We start from the raw sequence: 13,401 nt of genomic DNA on the forward strand, positions 1-13,401 counted from the left end.
TCACTTTGTGTTCGTTCAATAGGAACTAGTTGAATAAATTTCTGAAAAATTCTAAATTTACATAAAAGATAGACAGTAGCAAAAGTAGAATTCGATTTTCCTTAAGGGTTATTCCTGAAAGACACATTTTTGTATTTCGAAGGCAATGATGACTCCGATTGGGAAACGTGAAATAGATTCATTACCACTGGCAACAGCTTCAATCGTCACTGGCTAGACTCGAGGAGTTAAAACTGGTTAAACCACCCAAAAGTCTTCGTATACCATATGTGTTCTCTTGTTTCATCACGAGCTTGTCCCATGTTCATTTAGCCAGAAAACCTTTATGACTGATGAGAAGATAGTCCAACCTATTTTGTTTCATACAGCAATGTAAATTAGGTGTTATGTGAATACCAATTTCGTTAACTGAAGTCAGTAATTGTTAATTTTCTTGCTGGATGTACCGCTAACTAGATGGCGTTGCAAACTGAATTTTTCCACTTGTCAAACAGCGTAAGGTGACGTGGGGATATCAGAAACCGCCAAGTGTTTTCTTCCGAATTCCGATTTCCAAAACTAAAGATATTACGCCTTTGCCGGCAATCTTGAACTAAAATGAACAGCCATCGTAGTGTGAAGTCACTTTTCTTTTTCTTCCTGTGCATTTCCGTTTCTTTAGCTGTAGAATTGACTTTTGAATTGCCTGATAATGCAAGAGAATGTTTCTACGAAGAGATCGAAGCGGGTACAGACTTTACAGTTGAATTTCAGGTACGCTAAAACTGATCTTCGTGAATAGTTCTTTCTAAAACACATCTTTGCTGTGCACAGGTTGTCACTGGTGGCCATTATGACATTGATTTTGAATTAATCGCTCCTAACAAAGAAGTATTATACAGAGAAGTCAAGAAACAATATGATTCGTTTTCCAAGAAGGCAGACATTAGAGGTGTTTATGCAGCATGCTTTTCCAATGAATTTTCAACATTCTCCCACAAATTGGTGTATGTTGATTGGCAAGTCGGAGCAGAAGATCCATTGCCAGGAGTTGGCGAACACCTGACTGCTATGACACAGGTACACTCAGAATCTATTAATTATAACTCTTATTATCAAATATCAAGTACTATCAAGTTTCAATTTTTTTTTTTTGTGTAGATGGAATCATCATCTCATTCACTTCATGAGAACTTGAACAAAGTTGTCGATTATCAGACACACCATCGGTTGAGGGAGTCTCAGGGTCGTAAACGAGCAGAGGATCTGAATGAAAGAGTCTTTCTCTGGGCAGTTGGAGAGACTTTTGCCATTATTGTTATAGGAATTGGTCAAGTTGTGATTCTTAAGAACTTTTTTAGTGAGAAGAAACCATCCCAAATGATGTTTAGTTAACTGTATTTATTATTTCGAATAGGAGCCATATATTTTATTGTTTTTTTTTTTGGTTTGTTTTTTTCCTTTTTTTTTTTTTTATTATTATTCCCAAAACCTGTTTGAATGATTTTCTCTGGAAAATACCTTGACTGAAAGTAACTTTACGAGGAAAATCTATAGGAACGAATGCATCCTGATCGGCTCCTATCGTGCTGTTCTTTGACGTAAAGTCTCTTTTCCCCTCCATCAAACACCGCTCTGTTGCAATCCAGTCTGATTGTTCTTAGAAACAGCCTCCTAATTTTGATTCATTTATAACTGATCGTCGATTCATGTAAAAGTAAATGATGACCACCGTTTGACTTGAATGAACTGTTCAGTTAAGAAAATGTCAATACATTTGTTGAAATAGCTCAAGCGAGAATCTTCTGCAAACCATTTGATCATTAAGATCCATAATATTTAAAAATATATTCAGTCAAAATTTACAGCCATAGTCGCATAAAATCTAAAAATTGCTTCGTCTTATAAAATTCAACAATTTGAAACATTGGAGGGGTGCGCAGACGATACGTAAAAGATGTTCAAAGGTGCCAATTTCCATCACCAACACTTTTACTCCTTGCGGCGTCTGCGTCAATGGCGGCCAGAACAGTGAGCATGCGTCGACCTCGCTTTGGACTGTCGTTGTGAGAAAAATGTGATCTAGACATGGGCGAAACACACAGGTTCTCCTCGCGTGCACAGTCAGTGTATGTACATAGATCATCGGTCGAAAAGCCGATCAGTGGCAGCAGTAGCTATTTAGTGATCCAACAGTAACAGCAGTGATAGTAACATAGGCAGATATCGAACATTTCGGCACTTGATTTCAAGTGTGTAAGAACAAAAGTGCCGGGTGAAGGGCAATTCAAACGCTTGCATTAGTGTGTAGATCTCTGCAACATAGATACGCCGTAATCAGATTCCTATTCAAGATGCTCTGTGTGATCTTGGATAACCCAATCCACCAATCGGTCGGTTCAACTACTGGATGCTGAGCCTGTGTTTCTGGTGATTTCGCCATCAACTGGCTGAAATGAATTGCTGCCCCTTGTCAGTCAGGTAAGTTGGATACGAGATGAAAAGAAAAACACAAAAGAAGACGCGATTGTGTCTGTATCTCTCAGTCGTACAGGATTTGTGATTGTAATTGAATTGTCTCTGGAGAATGACAGAGTGGGAGCGGAAGGAAGACGAGTGCATGGAGTATTTTTGCCGAGGTGGTAAGGTGGAGAAAGCGAAAAGGAGGGTGGGTGGAGGGCTTGTCTTCTATTCCCATATATTGGATAATGGAATGCAACATTGAAGGGGTACTGAAGAAGACTTAAGGTCGCCTCAGCAGACGAGTCAGTCGGGGGGGGGGGGGAGGAAAGCGATAGAACTACATAGAGAAAATAAAAGAGTCGAATCGGGCAGCGGGCTAGAGGATCTCGATGGCGACAGCAAAGTCGCCGAGGTCTTCACAAATCGATAGTCATACACCCTTCCTCCGACCAGGGCGCTCACACACATCTCCGACACACCCAAACCTCCCCCCTTCTCTAGTTGGTAAGCGCGTAGACACACACACACACATGGAATAACATCCCGTTTGCTGCTGCTTGCCTTCAACTGCCAACTACATTACTGATGTTGAAGCACTACTCGTTGCACCGTTAAGACCAGTAGCAGTAAGTCAATTTTTTTTTTCAAGACGATTCGGCCTGCACAGATCGATAGTCCACGCGGCAATTATTAGTCCATCTTTGATTTTAATATATTTGTATTTTTTTTTAAATTCATCTATTTATTGGGGGTGGGGGGTTTGTATGCAACTTTTAGCGACGCCCGCAATCAATGTACAAGTCCACATAGGTGTGAATCAATAGCAGTTACTTATCTGGATTAGAATCAACATTCCATGTGTGTGCACCTCAATGCCTTGTGCTGTTAGTTTTGTCACCATTGCGCCGATGTACTCCAATCCACCTAGACGATCAATCAATTAGGACTTTTTTCTTTTTTTCTTTTCTCTTATCGACAACCTATTTAAACGAATGTTATGCACCCGCACGAGTGCCTTAGGCCGTATCGTCGAGTACAATACATCGCATTCGGTATTTGTAGATCGACAACAATTCATTTCGCTTGAAATCGATTGATTTGGTTCTTTCGGGTCAACGACAAAGACTACGTCGATCTTGCATTAAAGACTCTCTTTATAACGTGCCTCATTTTTACAATAGTTTTTGATCCAGTCGGAACTAGTTTACCGGAAAAATCAGCATAAGTAATCTTGTGTCCTTTTTGTTTGGCGCAAGAAATGGAAAACAAAAAGTTAAGCTGAGTATAGTCGACTTGTTTGATTTACAAGTTAGACATTGGTATAGCAACAATACAAGAAAAAAAAAGGGAAAACTAATATCGTAACATCGTAACGCAACGGCCTTCTGGCTGATCACGTCTAGCGTGAAATTTTCGCTGCCATTTATCGATCGGAAAATGATTCCTTTGCAGTTATTTTCTTTTCTCTTTTCCTCCTTTGTTTCTGTTCCTCCCATCCTCCCCAACCACCCGGCTTTTCTTTTTTTTTTTTATATTGCTTCTCGACGCTTGCAGGGACGCATACCGTCACACAGAGCTCTCCAATGCCACTTCTTACGCTGGCAAACGTCAAACGAATCCTTTTAAAAAAAAAGACCTGGCTCGCCCTCCTCGGCCCTAAGGTGTGCACACGAGCGATAGAGTAAACTTTGACATTTCAATCGTCAATTGTAACTAGAAATATTTGAGAGACAGGATATCTTTCAATGCCTTACGTTTGATACTCTTCATCTATGTCGTTCAGCAATTGCTACTGTGCATCGTTATATCTCACAAATTGGAGTCTATAAAACATGGAAGCTATTAGTAGGCTTCTAAAGTATTATCACCTCTTCTTCGTGATTACATGCATATCATTTAAAGAAAACAAAATTTTGCAGGTAAATGGTGGAATGAAAAGGTACGAAAGTGCAGCAGCATCGCTCGTTACGGTACAGAGTAAGTGGCGTCTTATAGGGTTATTGGATGACGCCAAAGAGTCCTGTCATGTACACGGATGCATGTGTAAATATATACCGAAATGAAAAAAGAAGAGAAAGAGAGAGAGAGAAAAGTTAATCCCTGAGCCGACTTATTTTTCAATATGTGTAACGTACACACTGTACCTTGTCTCCTATGACGTAGGTAGTGACGGAGGTGCTGACCGACGGAAGGGATTTCGGCTGATTGTACGTGCGCCAGCGCCTGTACAGACGTGAACGTACTGGAAAGCCCCGGCTAGGCCAGTCGAGTGAAAGCTACGAGCGGGTAAAGTTCCCAGTTAACGGTCGGACGGATTCGACGACGACGGGGGGAGGAAGGCGAACAAAATCACACCGGAGGGCGCATCACGGTGGTGAACCTCCCAGTGTCCAGCGACTACCTTTGAAAACGTTTCAAAAGTGGATTCCGCCTCGTCGCCGGATGCAGTCAGCAGCAGCTGCGCGGATTCTGAATGCCGAAACGTCGGTCGAGCCGGGGGAGCATCCGCTGCTGCCCCCACTGCTCGAAGCGGCCACCGACTCCTAAGTCCTGGGACCCGGCATCAACACAGCCCAGGATCTTTGTCCAACACCCTCGTTAGCTTGCCGGAAGTAGTGGAAGCTGTTGTGACGAACTCTGCTGCCCAATCCCAGCCGTCGACTCCGGAGCAGATCGCCGCATTACTGCCGTCAATCCAAACGATGTTATCGAGGAACAAAGTGTCGCGCACCTGCAGTAGAACGCGAATCACCGATGCTTCTGTCGCTCCATTTGTTGATCCTGCGGTACGCGTAAACGAATCGACAAGCAAAGTGTTTCGAATTCCAATGACCGATCGACTGTATCTATTACAGGCGGACCTGCCGGACTGTATTTCCTTGGACCCGTTAACTGAAGACTCACTTCTGGCCAACTTGCTGTCCAGATTTAAACGGGATCACATCTATGTAAGTGTCTTCTTTTAAAAAAAAAATTATAATAACTTACAAATTAAATAGAAATTTGAGTCTTCAATGCAGTCTTTACACGCTAATTAACTAATCCTCTGTTTCTCTTTTGTTTTCTTCTTTTCTTTCGTTTTCTCTTCTTTCCTTTCTTCCGCTATTTCTGGGGCTTTTCTCTCTCTCTCTCTCCTCTGGCACTGACGAATTTATCGGTTCGGAAGACTTACATCGGCAATATTTTGCTATCCATCAACCCTTACAAACCCTTGGCACAGTACACGGAACAGGTGATTGCCGGCTACAAATTACGCACCGTCGCCATTTCCCAATTACCACCGCACGTGTAAGCACTAATTAACACTTATTATCGCCAACACTATCTTAAACATTGTATTTCGATTTACTGAGTTAATTAACACAAAATAAAAAAAGGCCGGTTAAAGCCCTGCTGCCATCTATTGGTTATAAATAGAACTATAGTTTATCACAAATTTAAAATGTTATTATTATTATTTTTAAATAATTGTTCATTTGTTTACAGGTATGCCCTCGCTGATAATGCTTGGCGGTCGTTACGAGATTTCTACAGCGACCAAGTCATCGTCATTACTGGCGAGAGCGGATCGGGCAAGACTGAGGCCTCCAAGCTCATCCTGCAGTATATTGGATTAGCAACCGGCAAATCGAAAGATCTGGAAACCGTCCGGCAGCAGCTGCTACTCTGCAATCCAGTCCTAGAAGCGTTCGGCAATGCGAAATCCGTTCACAATGACAACTCGTCACGTTTTGTAACTTCTTGGCTTTTTTTCGTGTTATCAACATTTCCGTTAATTCTGTGTAATTTTTCTTTTTTTTTTCTTTCATTTGTAGGGAAAATATATTGAAATGGAATTTGATTACAGAGGGGAACCTGTTGGAGGACTCATCACTCATTGTAAGTCTTTACATCACGATCACTCGTATGGGAAATTTCCTAATAAAAATGTTTTCTCTTTTCCCCCCTTCCTAACAGATTTATTAGAAAAGGTACGATGTCGTAATATTAAACTAATGCAATCAAGATACGAATAAACAGGTCAATTCACTCATTAACTCCGTTTAGTCCCGCGTAACAGCTCAGCACCCAGGCGAACGGAATTTCCACATTTTCTTCCAGCTGCTCGCTGGGGCTGACGTGCAACTTCTAAGTATCACAACACATACATTATTCATTTTTCTTTTTTTTCTACTACTAAATAAAAATTCTTTATTCCAAATGGTACAAAATAGAATCCCTCAAACTACAAAGGAACACGGAAAATTATCTCTACTTGCGGAATAACCATTCGAATCCGTCGGTGTGGCACCAGAGTGACAAGGATGAATTCTTCAACACCAAGGTATCAATCAAGAACGAGCCTGTCGATTAAAAATCTACGATACTAAAAGAAAAAAAAATGCCTCTTTAATGTGCAGAAAGCCTTGGAGTCGGTGGGATTTTCGGCCGAGGACATTATCAACATATTCCGTATCATAGCGGCCGTCTTGAAGCTGGGGAATTTGATCTTCTCTCCGGTTAGCAATATCGACGGCACCGAAGGATGCAGCATCAACAACGAATACGGTACATCCCAGAGAATGTTCAAATAACGAGATAATGAATTGATACAATTGCTATGGAATTGCAGAGTTAGAAGAAGTTGCGACATTGTTGATGATTCCGGCAGATGAGCTTCGAAGTGCCTTGCTCTATCGGACGTATTCGGTCAGTTGTTCTGCGATGGATGCGCACGGCATGGCCGTTGGAGGTGGCGGAGGTGTCAATTGTTTTTCCAGAGATTCGACTCTACCACGCGATTCGACAACTTCGCGCACATTTCTCGGAAATAATCATCAATCGCATTCACAGCCTCAGCAGCTCCTCTTGCACCAGCGCACCAGTCTCCTCTCCACATCGGCCTCCATGGTCGGCAGAGGTTTGAATCCATTTCTAATGGCGGGGGAGGGCTTGCAATAGAGGCTTTGCCCAAAAATTACATTACAATCAAATCAATCAAGTAGATATGTACCAAATGATGGATGGCTGCCATGGATCTGACGTCGGATTTCAAGCTGCCCTCGCTTCCAGGGCTTACCAGGACGCGAAGGATGACTTTGTCATGACCGACTTGAGCGCCAGCGAGGCCACGGCCGGACGCGATGCGCTCTGCAAAGCCCTCTATTATCGTCTCTTTACCTGGATCATTAACAACATTAACGAGAGAATCAAGGTTCTATTCTTTCCTGTTTTTTTTTTCCCACATAAAATGTCGTGATCGTTTTTACTTTCTGATAAATAACCGCAATCGTGTCGTGCATGTCCCAGGTCAAGCAACACGGAAAACGACGCATCCTGGGCGTATTGGATATTTACGGTTTCGAAAATCTGCCTGTCAACGGCTTCGAGCAGCTCATTATCAATTATTGTAACGAGAAATTGCAGCACTACGTGGCCGAGATTGTCGTGAAAGAAGAACAAGAAATCTACATGCAAGAAGGCCTCGAGTGGAGCCCGATTTTATTCCCAGACAACTTGGCCGTCTGCGATTTGATAGAGAAGGTGTGAAATCTCAAGCGAAAAAAAAAATACCCGTGATAATTAAAAAAGAAAACAATGCATTTAATTGACTGTTTAGCATAATCTGGGGCTGCTAGCGATAATGGACGAAGAGTGCCAACGATCGACCAACGGCTCGGACGATGCCTTCTTAAGCAGAGTGGGACAGGTGTTTCAAGATAATATTCAAATCGAAGTAGCTTGGGGACTGTTGTCCAAGAACGCCGATTCAACTGCCATGAATGCCTTCAGGTTAGCCTCTAATTATACACGTACGCAAATGAACGTGGCATTTCATTTTCTTTTTCGTTGAAATATGAAGGTTGAAACACTACGCCGGATGGGTGACGTACAACGTGCACGGGTTCCTGGAAAAGAACAGCGACCTGCTGGTCCGCGGCCTTTCGCAGTCCATGTACCAGTGCTCCCACCCGATCGTCAAAGAGCTCTTCCCGGAGGGCAACCCGCGACGGACGACGCTGCGGCGTCCGGCCACCTCGGGCACCCAATTTAAAGTGGCTATCAACGCCCTGATGAGGAGCCTCCGGTCGAAAACTCCGCACTTTGTCCGCTGTATCAAGCCGAACGCCTTCAAACAGCCGCACCATTTCGACGTTCAGACGATCCAGCAACAAATTCGACACCTCGGGTAAAAGCCAACACCCCATTCTTTGTTGATTTCATTTTACATTTTAATGATTTTAACCATCTTTAAAAACAAAAAATAGCTTGCTGGAGACGGCGCAAGTGAGGAGGAGCGGCTACGCCTTCCGCCAGCCCTACGCCTGCTTCCTGCAACGCTACAAGATGTTGTCGACCGTGACCTGGCCGCACTGGGGTGGCGTCGCCATCGAGGGTGTCGCCCGGCTCCTCAGAGATTTGCCCATTTCGGCCACGGAATACGCTTTCGGCCGGCGAAAGTTGTTCATCAAAAACGATTCCACGGTAGACATTTTGTTTATCAGCAAGAAATTGTTTCTTCATTATTTTCTTATCAATTATTTTAATAAAAAAACAAACGTGTTGTGTGTCCTTGACAGTTAATGCAGTTGGAAGATTTTCGGAGGATCCGGTTAAATGACCTGGCCACTCTCATCCAGAAAACATTCCGAGGCTGGGCTACTAGATGGTTGTTTTTCAAGCGAAGACAAGCCCAAATCAAAATCGCTGCCGCTTGGCGCCGTTACAAGGTTTGAACGACATTTTCAAAAATCTTTTTTTTTTTTTTTGTTTTTACTATTTTATACTTAAAAAAAAAACCATGTTATTTGTGAGCATGCATGGCCGTTGTTTTGGAACGGTGGGGTAGCATGCCCTAGAAAATAAGAAGTTCACTATTTACATGACCGGAAGTGCCTTAATGCGGTTATGCGTAGCTTTTTTCTTCTACATTTTGTTTTTTGAAATTATTATATCATTCAGAGTAGCGGAAACAAGTGTTACCTTACGTTACATTTTGAAGAATCTATTTTCTTAAAAAAAAAAAAAAAATAGAGGGAAGTCAAAGGACCGGATTGAAATGTCTTGCTTGGTTTGACGCACGACGGCATTATTGCCTTGTCCACTTGTAAAAAAAAAAATCGTAACGGAATCGCGGCTGAAAGAATTGACTTTAAGGATATTTAGAAAAAACAAAAAATGTAGGAAATAAAAAAAAAAAGAAAGATCGTGCATGTTTTGGATACGGAAAAAAAAACAAACAAAACAAAAACACGCTCTACTTGCCATATCGAATGTTGCATGAGAATTTGGTTATTGCTTTAAAAAAAAAAAAATGTTGACTGCATTATTTTTTATTTGTTTATTCACCAATGTGTTTGTTTTTTTCCTCTTGGGTCCGGTCTCTCTCTCTCTCTATCTCTCTGCTGCATTTTGTTTCGGTTTTATGCATTTCCATCGTGTTGAATGCTGAAAAATTCCACGTAGGCTAATGCTCCATTACGGCGAATGAGGTGGAGACTCTCCAGTGTGGTGGGTTCTTTTAATTTATTTCATTTTCTTTTTTTTTTCTTTGTCCAAGTTTTATTTTTAAAATTTTGAGTTTTTTTTATAAATAGCATATGATTATGACATCGTTAATATATCATAGATCCTAGCCGGTTGCTGCCTTTTGTTGTTGTTTTGTTTTCGTACTTGTTACTGGCTTCTCCCCCTTTTTTTTTTTTGCGCTTGTCTCTAAGATGAATACGACACGCGATCACCGGTGATGATTCATTATTCTTTTATTTCGGTGGCGAATTTTTTTGTAGGCGCGGCGCGAATATTTGGAACTTCGCCAACGGCGGCGCATGATCGAAGCTGTACACATCATAGAAAGATCCTACATTCAATGGAGGGTATGCAAACAATCAATCTTTCCTTTTTTATGTCATGTCCGTCTTGTATTTCTTGATCATCGACTGTTTTATGTATGAACCGTGAGCATTCCTTCTTTTGTTTTTGTTTTGTTTTTTTCTCTATGAATTTTTGTTCAACTTTGATCGATTTCAAACAGAGGAAAAGGTACTTGAACCGGTTGGCCATCCGGCTGCCTTCGACGTCGCCGACGTGCCGCGAGTGGCCCAACGTGACGCCTTTCCTCCGCGAGACCAATCAGATTTTAAAGAAGCTCTATCACGTTTGGAGGGTAAGTTTAAAACAAAAAGAGAAAACTTGGAATGTTTTAGAACCGTAACTAATTCCTCCGCATTCTTTCCCTATTGGTTTGAAAATATTTGCAATTATAATTTGAATTCTTTTTTGTTGACATAGTGTCATCGATATCGAATGGGCTTTGATCAAATCGGTCGCAATCGAATGCGAGAGAAAGTGACGGCCAGTTTACTGTTTAAGAATCGTAAAGAATCGTATGCTCGCAGCGTAGCTCATCCCTTCCAGGGCGATTACGTCCGGCTTCGCCAAAACAGCCAATGGCGCAAACTGGTCAACGAAACGTCTGATCAGTACATCGTTTTCGCCGACATCGTCAGCAAAATCACGCGCTCTTCGGGCAGGGTACGTTCATTAAAGATAATTAAAATTCATGGAAAAACAAATGTCTAAATATTTTTTCAAACGCCAATCAGCTTGTTCCGGTGCTGTTTGTCGTCTCGACCAGTTCCATGATGATTTTGGACCAGCGGACCTTAAATATCAAGTACCGCGTCCCGGCGGCTGATATCGTCCGCATTTCACTCAGCCCTTTCCTAGACGACATCGCCGTCTTCCACGTCAAATCGGTATGTCCATCGCCATTATTTTTCTTTTACCTTCTCCAATTTTTTGCTCCCAATTTAAAAAAAAAAAAAAAAAGAAAAAGAAAAATACCCAAAAACCAGTAGGCTCGTTGTCTGATCCGTATATCCTCTCCAATTGTTGGCTTGCTTTCCCGACTTCGGTATTTTTAGTTTGATGGCACCTCGCCGAGCGTAGCCAATCTTCAGACGGGCTGCTTGCATTTCCAACAGTCAGGAGAATCATCGACCCTCTCGCCTTCCTTTGGAAACAAGTGGAAAGGTGACCTGGTTATCCAGACTTGCCACGTCATTGAGCTCGTCACCAAAATGTTCCTGGTCGTGCAGAACGCGGCCGGCAAAGCCCCCGAAGTCAACGTTCACACAGAGTAATGAGATTTCGAAACACATGCCTTTTCCGGGCATCATTACTAAGCAAATCTTTAATGTATTTTGTTCATTTTTTTTAAAATTCTTTTCCCAGCTTCGAGCTCAGTGTCGGCCATCAAGCAGTCGAATTCTCCTTCCACTGCACCGGCCTTCCGGAAGTCCAGCCGGGTCAAGTGCGAATCGTTCGTCGAGGCCACCGACTCGAAGTTACTTTATAAAAATCAATCGTTCGGGCAGTTCCTCGCACGGCCTTCGTGATTCCATCGTTTTCGCGAAGATGGGTGAGACGGACTTCGTTTTTAGCTAAAAATAATTTAAGGACTCTGTTATGACAATTATATGCAATACATATAATATCGAAATTTAATAACTAGCTAGCTATTGAAAAAGAAAATCAATCGATTTCTCAAAGGAAAGAAGAAAGAAAGAAAAACGGTAAAGTTTTATTGCTGCAAATTCATTTTGATTAACATCTTTTTTGAGGGGTGGGGGTGGAGTCGTGTTTATTCATTGTTGTTTTCACATTTTTGTATTGTGTTGAAAAAGTGCTAACTTATTGTGCTGCCGTCTCGAACTTGTTCACTCAGAGCACGTTGAAATTTTTCATAAGAAAAAAGATGAATGCGTAGAAATATTTGAATATCTTTTGAATTGATCAAATGAGTTGTTGAAAATCATCATCGTTTTATTCTGAAGAAAAAAAAATGTTTGCTCTGGTTTATTTTTGAATTTTATGTTTGTTCGATCATCGCTGTGTGAATGCATTGTTGGAGTGCTTGTTGTGGAGATGAGCTTCGAGTTCCGTCTTGTATGTTAAACTTGTTGTTGTATAAACGTTGCCATTCTGAAAGAAAAAAAAAGAGAAAAAGAAATGAAAACGTTACAAAGAAAATTGAAGATGGAAATGAAAGCAACTTTCATCCGTCTCTGATGGATTGGCTGTTCATTTCTTTTTCATTTGAATTACGTTTTTTTTAGCACGCGAGAGGAGCAAACGTGAAGACAATTCATGCCGGGAGCGATAGTGTTTTTTTTTTTGTTTTGTTTTTTTTCCTCTTTCTTTTGTTGCCATTCTCTCACCAACGGCGACGGTTAAACATCCGTGAAGGTGGGCAAAATGGAACAGCAAATATCTTTAGATGGAGTGGGAGGCTCTTCCCTTTTTTAGCCGTTCCCGTTGCATTTCAAATGTTTTCGTGGCATACCAAAACAACACGGCAAAACTTTAAAAAGAAAAAAAAAAAAAAAAAAAAAAGCAGATAGAACTGCAACGGGACTAGTGGCGTGGCGTAAAATACACGTTAGTTTACATACATCTGCAGCCGGGGATTGCAGTGCGGTTGAAATTCATCACGACCGGTGACGTAGAGGGCACCGCCTACCTCGTTGCAACGCAGCCGAGCAGCCAAAAAAAAAAGTCTTCGTTCTATTGTGTGTGCGGCCACAACAATCTGCAAGTCCAACTTGCAAAGAACTACACAAAACCCGTGCTCGATGATTGCCTACTGTTAATAGGTGACAGGTGTGAAAGGTATAGCTCACACCGCAGGTGAGATCGAAACCCACTGACTCGTTCAACGAACAGCTCGAAACCGGGTCAACCCGACAACAACTCTCGCCCGTAGAAAACGTATAATGAAGGTAGACGCGTGTTTAAACAACAACAACAGTAACTGCAACAGTGAAAGAATAAAAGAAATGACGGCTGTGGTTGGTTGGTGACCCTAGACTTCCGCCCGGCTTCCGGCTATGGGTGACTTGATAACGAAGCCAATCAAAGACACACCTCTACGATTACACGGACTAGAAAACAAAAGAAAAACCTGCGAGCCAAACA

At 41.9% G+C, this 13,401-nt stretch overlaps 2 protein-coding genes and 1 long non-coding RNA gene across 6 annotated transcripts; 2 read left to right on the plus strand and 1 right to left on the minus strand.

Moving 5' to 3' along the window:
• Nucleotides 1-472: 472 nt before the first annotated feature.
• LOC130686651 (transmembrane emp24 domain-containing protein 3-like) lies at nucleotides 473-1,383 on the plus strand. Its single transcript, XM_057509789.2, has 3 exons — nucleotides 473-753; nucleotides 814-1,059; nucleotides 1,141-1,383. The coding sequence occupies exons 1-3, from the start codon at nucleotides 598-600 to the stop codon at nucleotides 1,372-1,374; spliced, it is 636 nt and encodes a 211-aa protein (XP_057365772.1). The 5' UTR covers nucleotides 473-597; the 3' UTR covers nucleotides 1,375-1,383.
• A 616-nt stretch (nucleotides 1,384-1,999) lies between these two features.
• On the plus strand, nucleotides 2,000-12,394 carry LOC130686660 (unconventional myosin-Ia-like). 4 transcript variants are annotated; one of them, XM_059497596.1, is made up of 24 exons: nucleotides 2,000-2,460; nucleotides 4,606-5,228; nucleotides 5,298-5,390; nucleotides 5,609-5,730; nucleotides 5,929-6,175; nucleotides 6,258-6,321; nucleotides 6,400-6,413; nucleotides 6,490-6,574; nucleotides 6,657-6,766; nucleotides 6,843-6,990; nucleotides 7,055-7,342; nucleotides 7,428-7,636; nucleotides 7,732-7,965; nucleotides 8,042-8,214; nucleotides 8,285-8,611; nucleotides 8,691-8,907; nucleotides 9,003-9,152; nucleotides 9,889-9,933; nucleotides 10,212-10,298; nucleotides 10,457-10,588; nucleotides 10,714-10,956; nucleotides 11,028-11,180; nucleotides 11,409-11,563; nucleotides 11,659-12,394. In XM_059497596.1, exons 2-24 carry the CDS (start codon nucleotides 5,145-5,147, stop codon nucleotides 11,780-11,782), a joined length of 3,504 nt encoding a protein of 1,167 aa, XP_059353579.1. In that variant the 5' UTR covers nucleotides 2,000-2,460; nucleotides 4,606-5,144; the 3' UTR covers nucleotides 11,783-12,394. The 4 variants fall into 4 exon arrangements, with proteins under 4 accessions (XP_059353579.1, XP_057365783.1, XP_059353578.1 ...); XM_057509800.2 differs by having other exon boundaries at nucleotides 11,349-11,563; nucleotides 11,659-12,393; XM_059497595.1 differs by lacking the exon at nucleotides 9,889-9,933 and having other exon boundaries at nucleotides 11,349-11,563.
• Nucleotides 6,388-7,587, minus strand: LOC132088582 (uncharacterized). The gene is made up of 2 exons (XR_009422064.1): nucleotides 7,436-7,587; nucleotides 6,388-7,356 (listed from the first exon to the last, which is right to left on the minus strand). It is a non-coding gene; the product is annotated as an uncharacterized LOC132088582 (long non-coding RNA).
• Nucleotides 12,395-13,401: the final 1,007 nt, after the last annotated feature.

The sequence above is a fragment of the Daphnia carinata genome, chromosome 2, assembly GCF_022539665.2.
Source record: "Daphnia carinata strain CSIRO-1 chromosome 2, CSIRO_AGI_Dcar_HiC_V3, whole genome shotgun sequence".
Classification (NCBI taxonomy): Eukaryota; Metazoa; Arthropoda; class Branchiopoda; order Diplostraca; family Daphniidae; genus Daphnia; species Daphnia carinata.

Coding starts and splice junctions, on each gene's coding strand:
- LOC130686651 (XM_057509789.2), top strand. CDS start 598: ATGAACAGCCATCGTAGTGTGAAGTCACTTTTCTTTTTCTTCCTGTGC. Junction 754..813: donor ACTTTACAGTTGAATTTCAG/GTACGCTAAAAC, acceptor TGCTGTGCACAG/GTTGTCACTGGTGGCCATTA. Junction 1,060..1,140: donor ACCTGACTGCTATGACACAG/GTACACTCAGAA, acceptor TTTTTTGTGTAG/ATGGAATCATCATCTCATTC.
- LOC130686660 (XM_057509800.2), top strand. CDS start 5,145: ATGTTATCGAGGAACAAAGTGTCGCGCACCTGCAGTAGAACGCGAATC. Junction 6,176..6,257: donor ATGACAACTCGTCACGTTTT/GTAACTTCTTGG, acceptor TTTCATTTGTAG/GGAAAATATATTGAAATGGA. Junction 7,343..7,427: donor GGCCTCCATGGTCGGCAGAG/GTTTGAATCCAT, acceptor TCAATCAAGTAG/ATATGTACCAAATGATGGAT.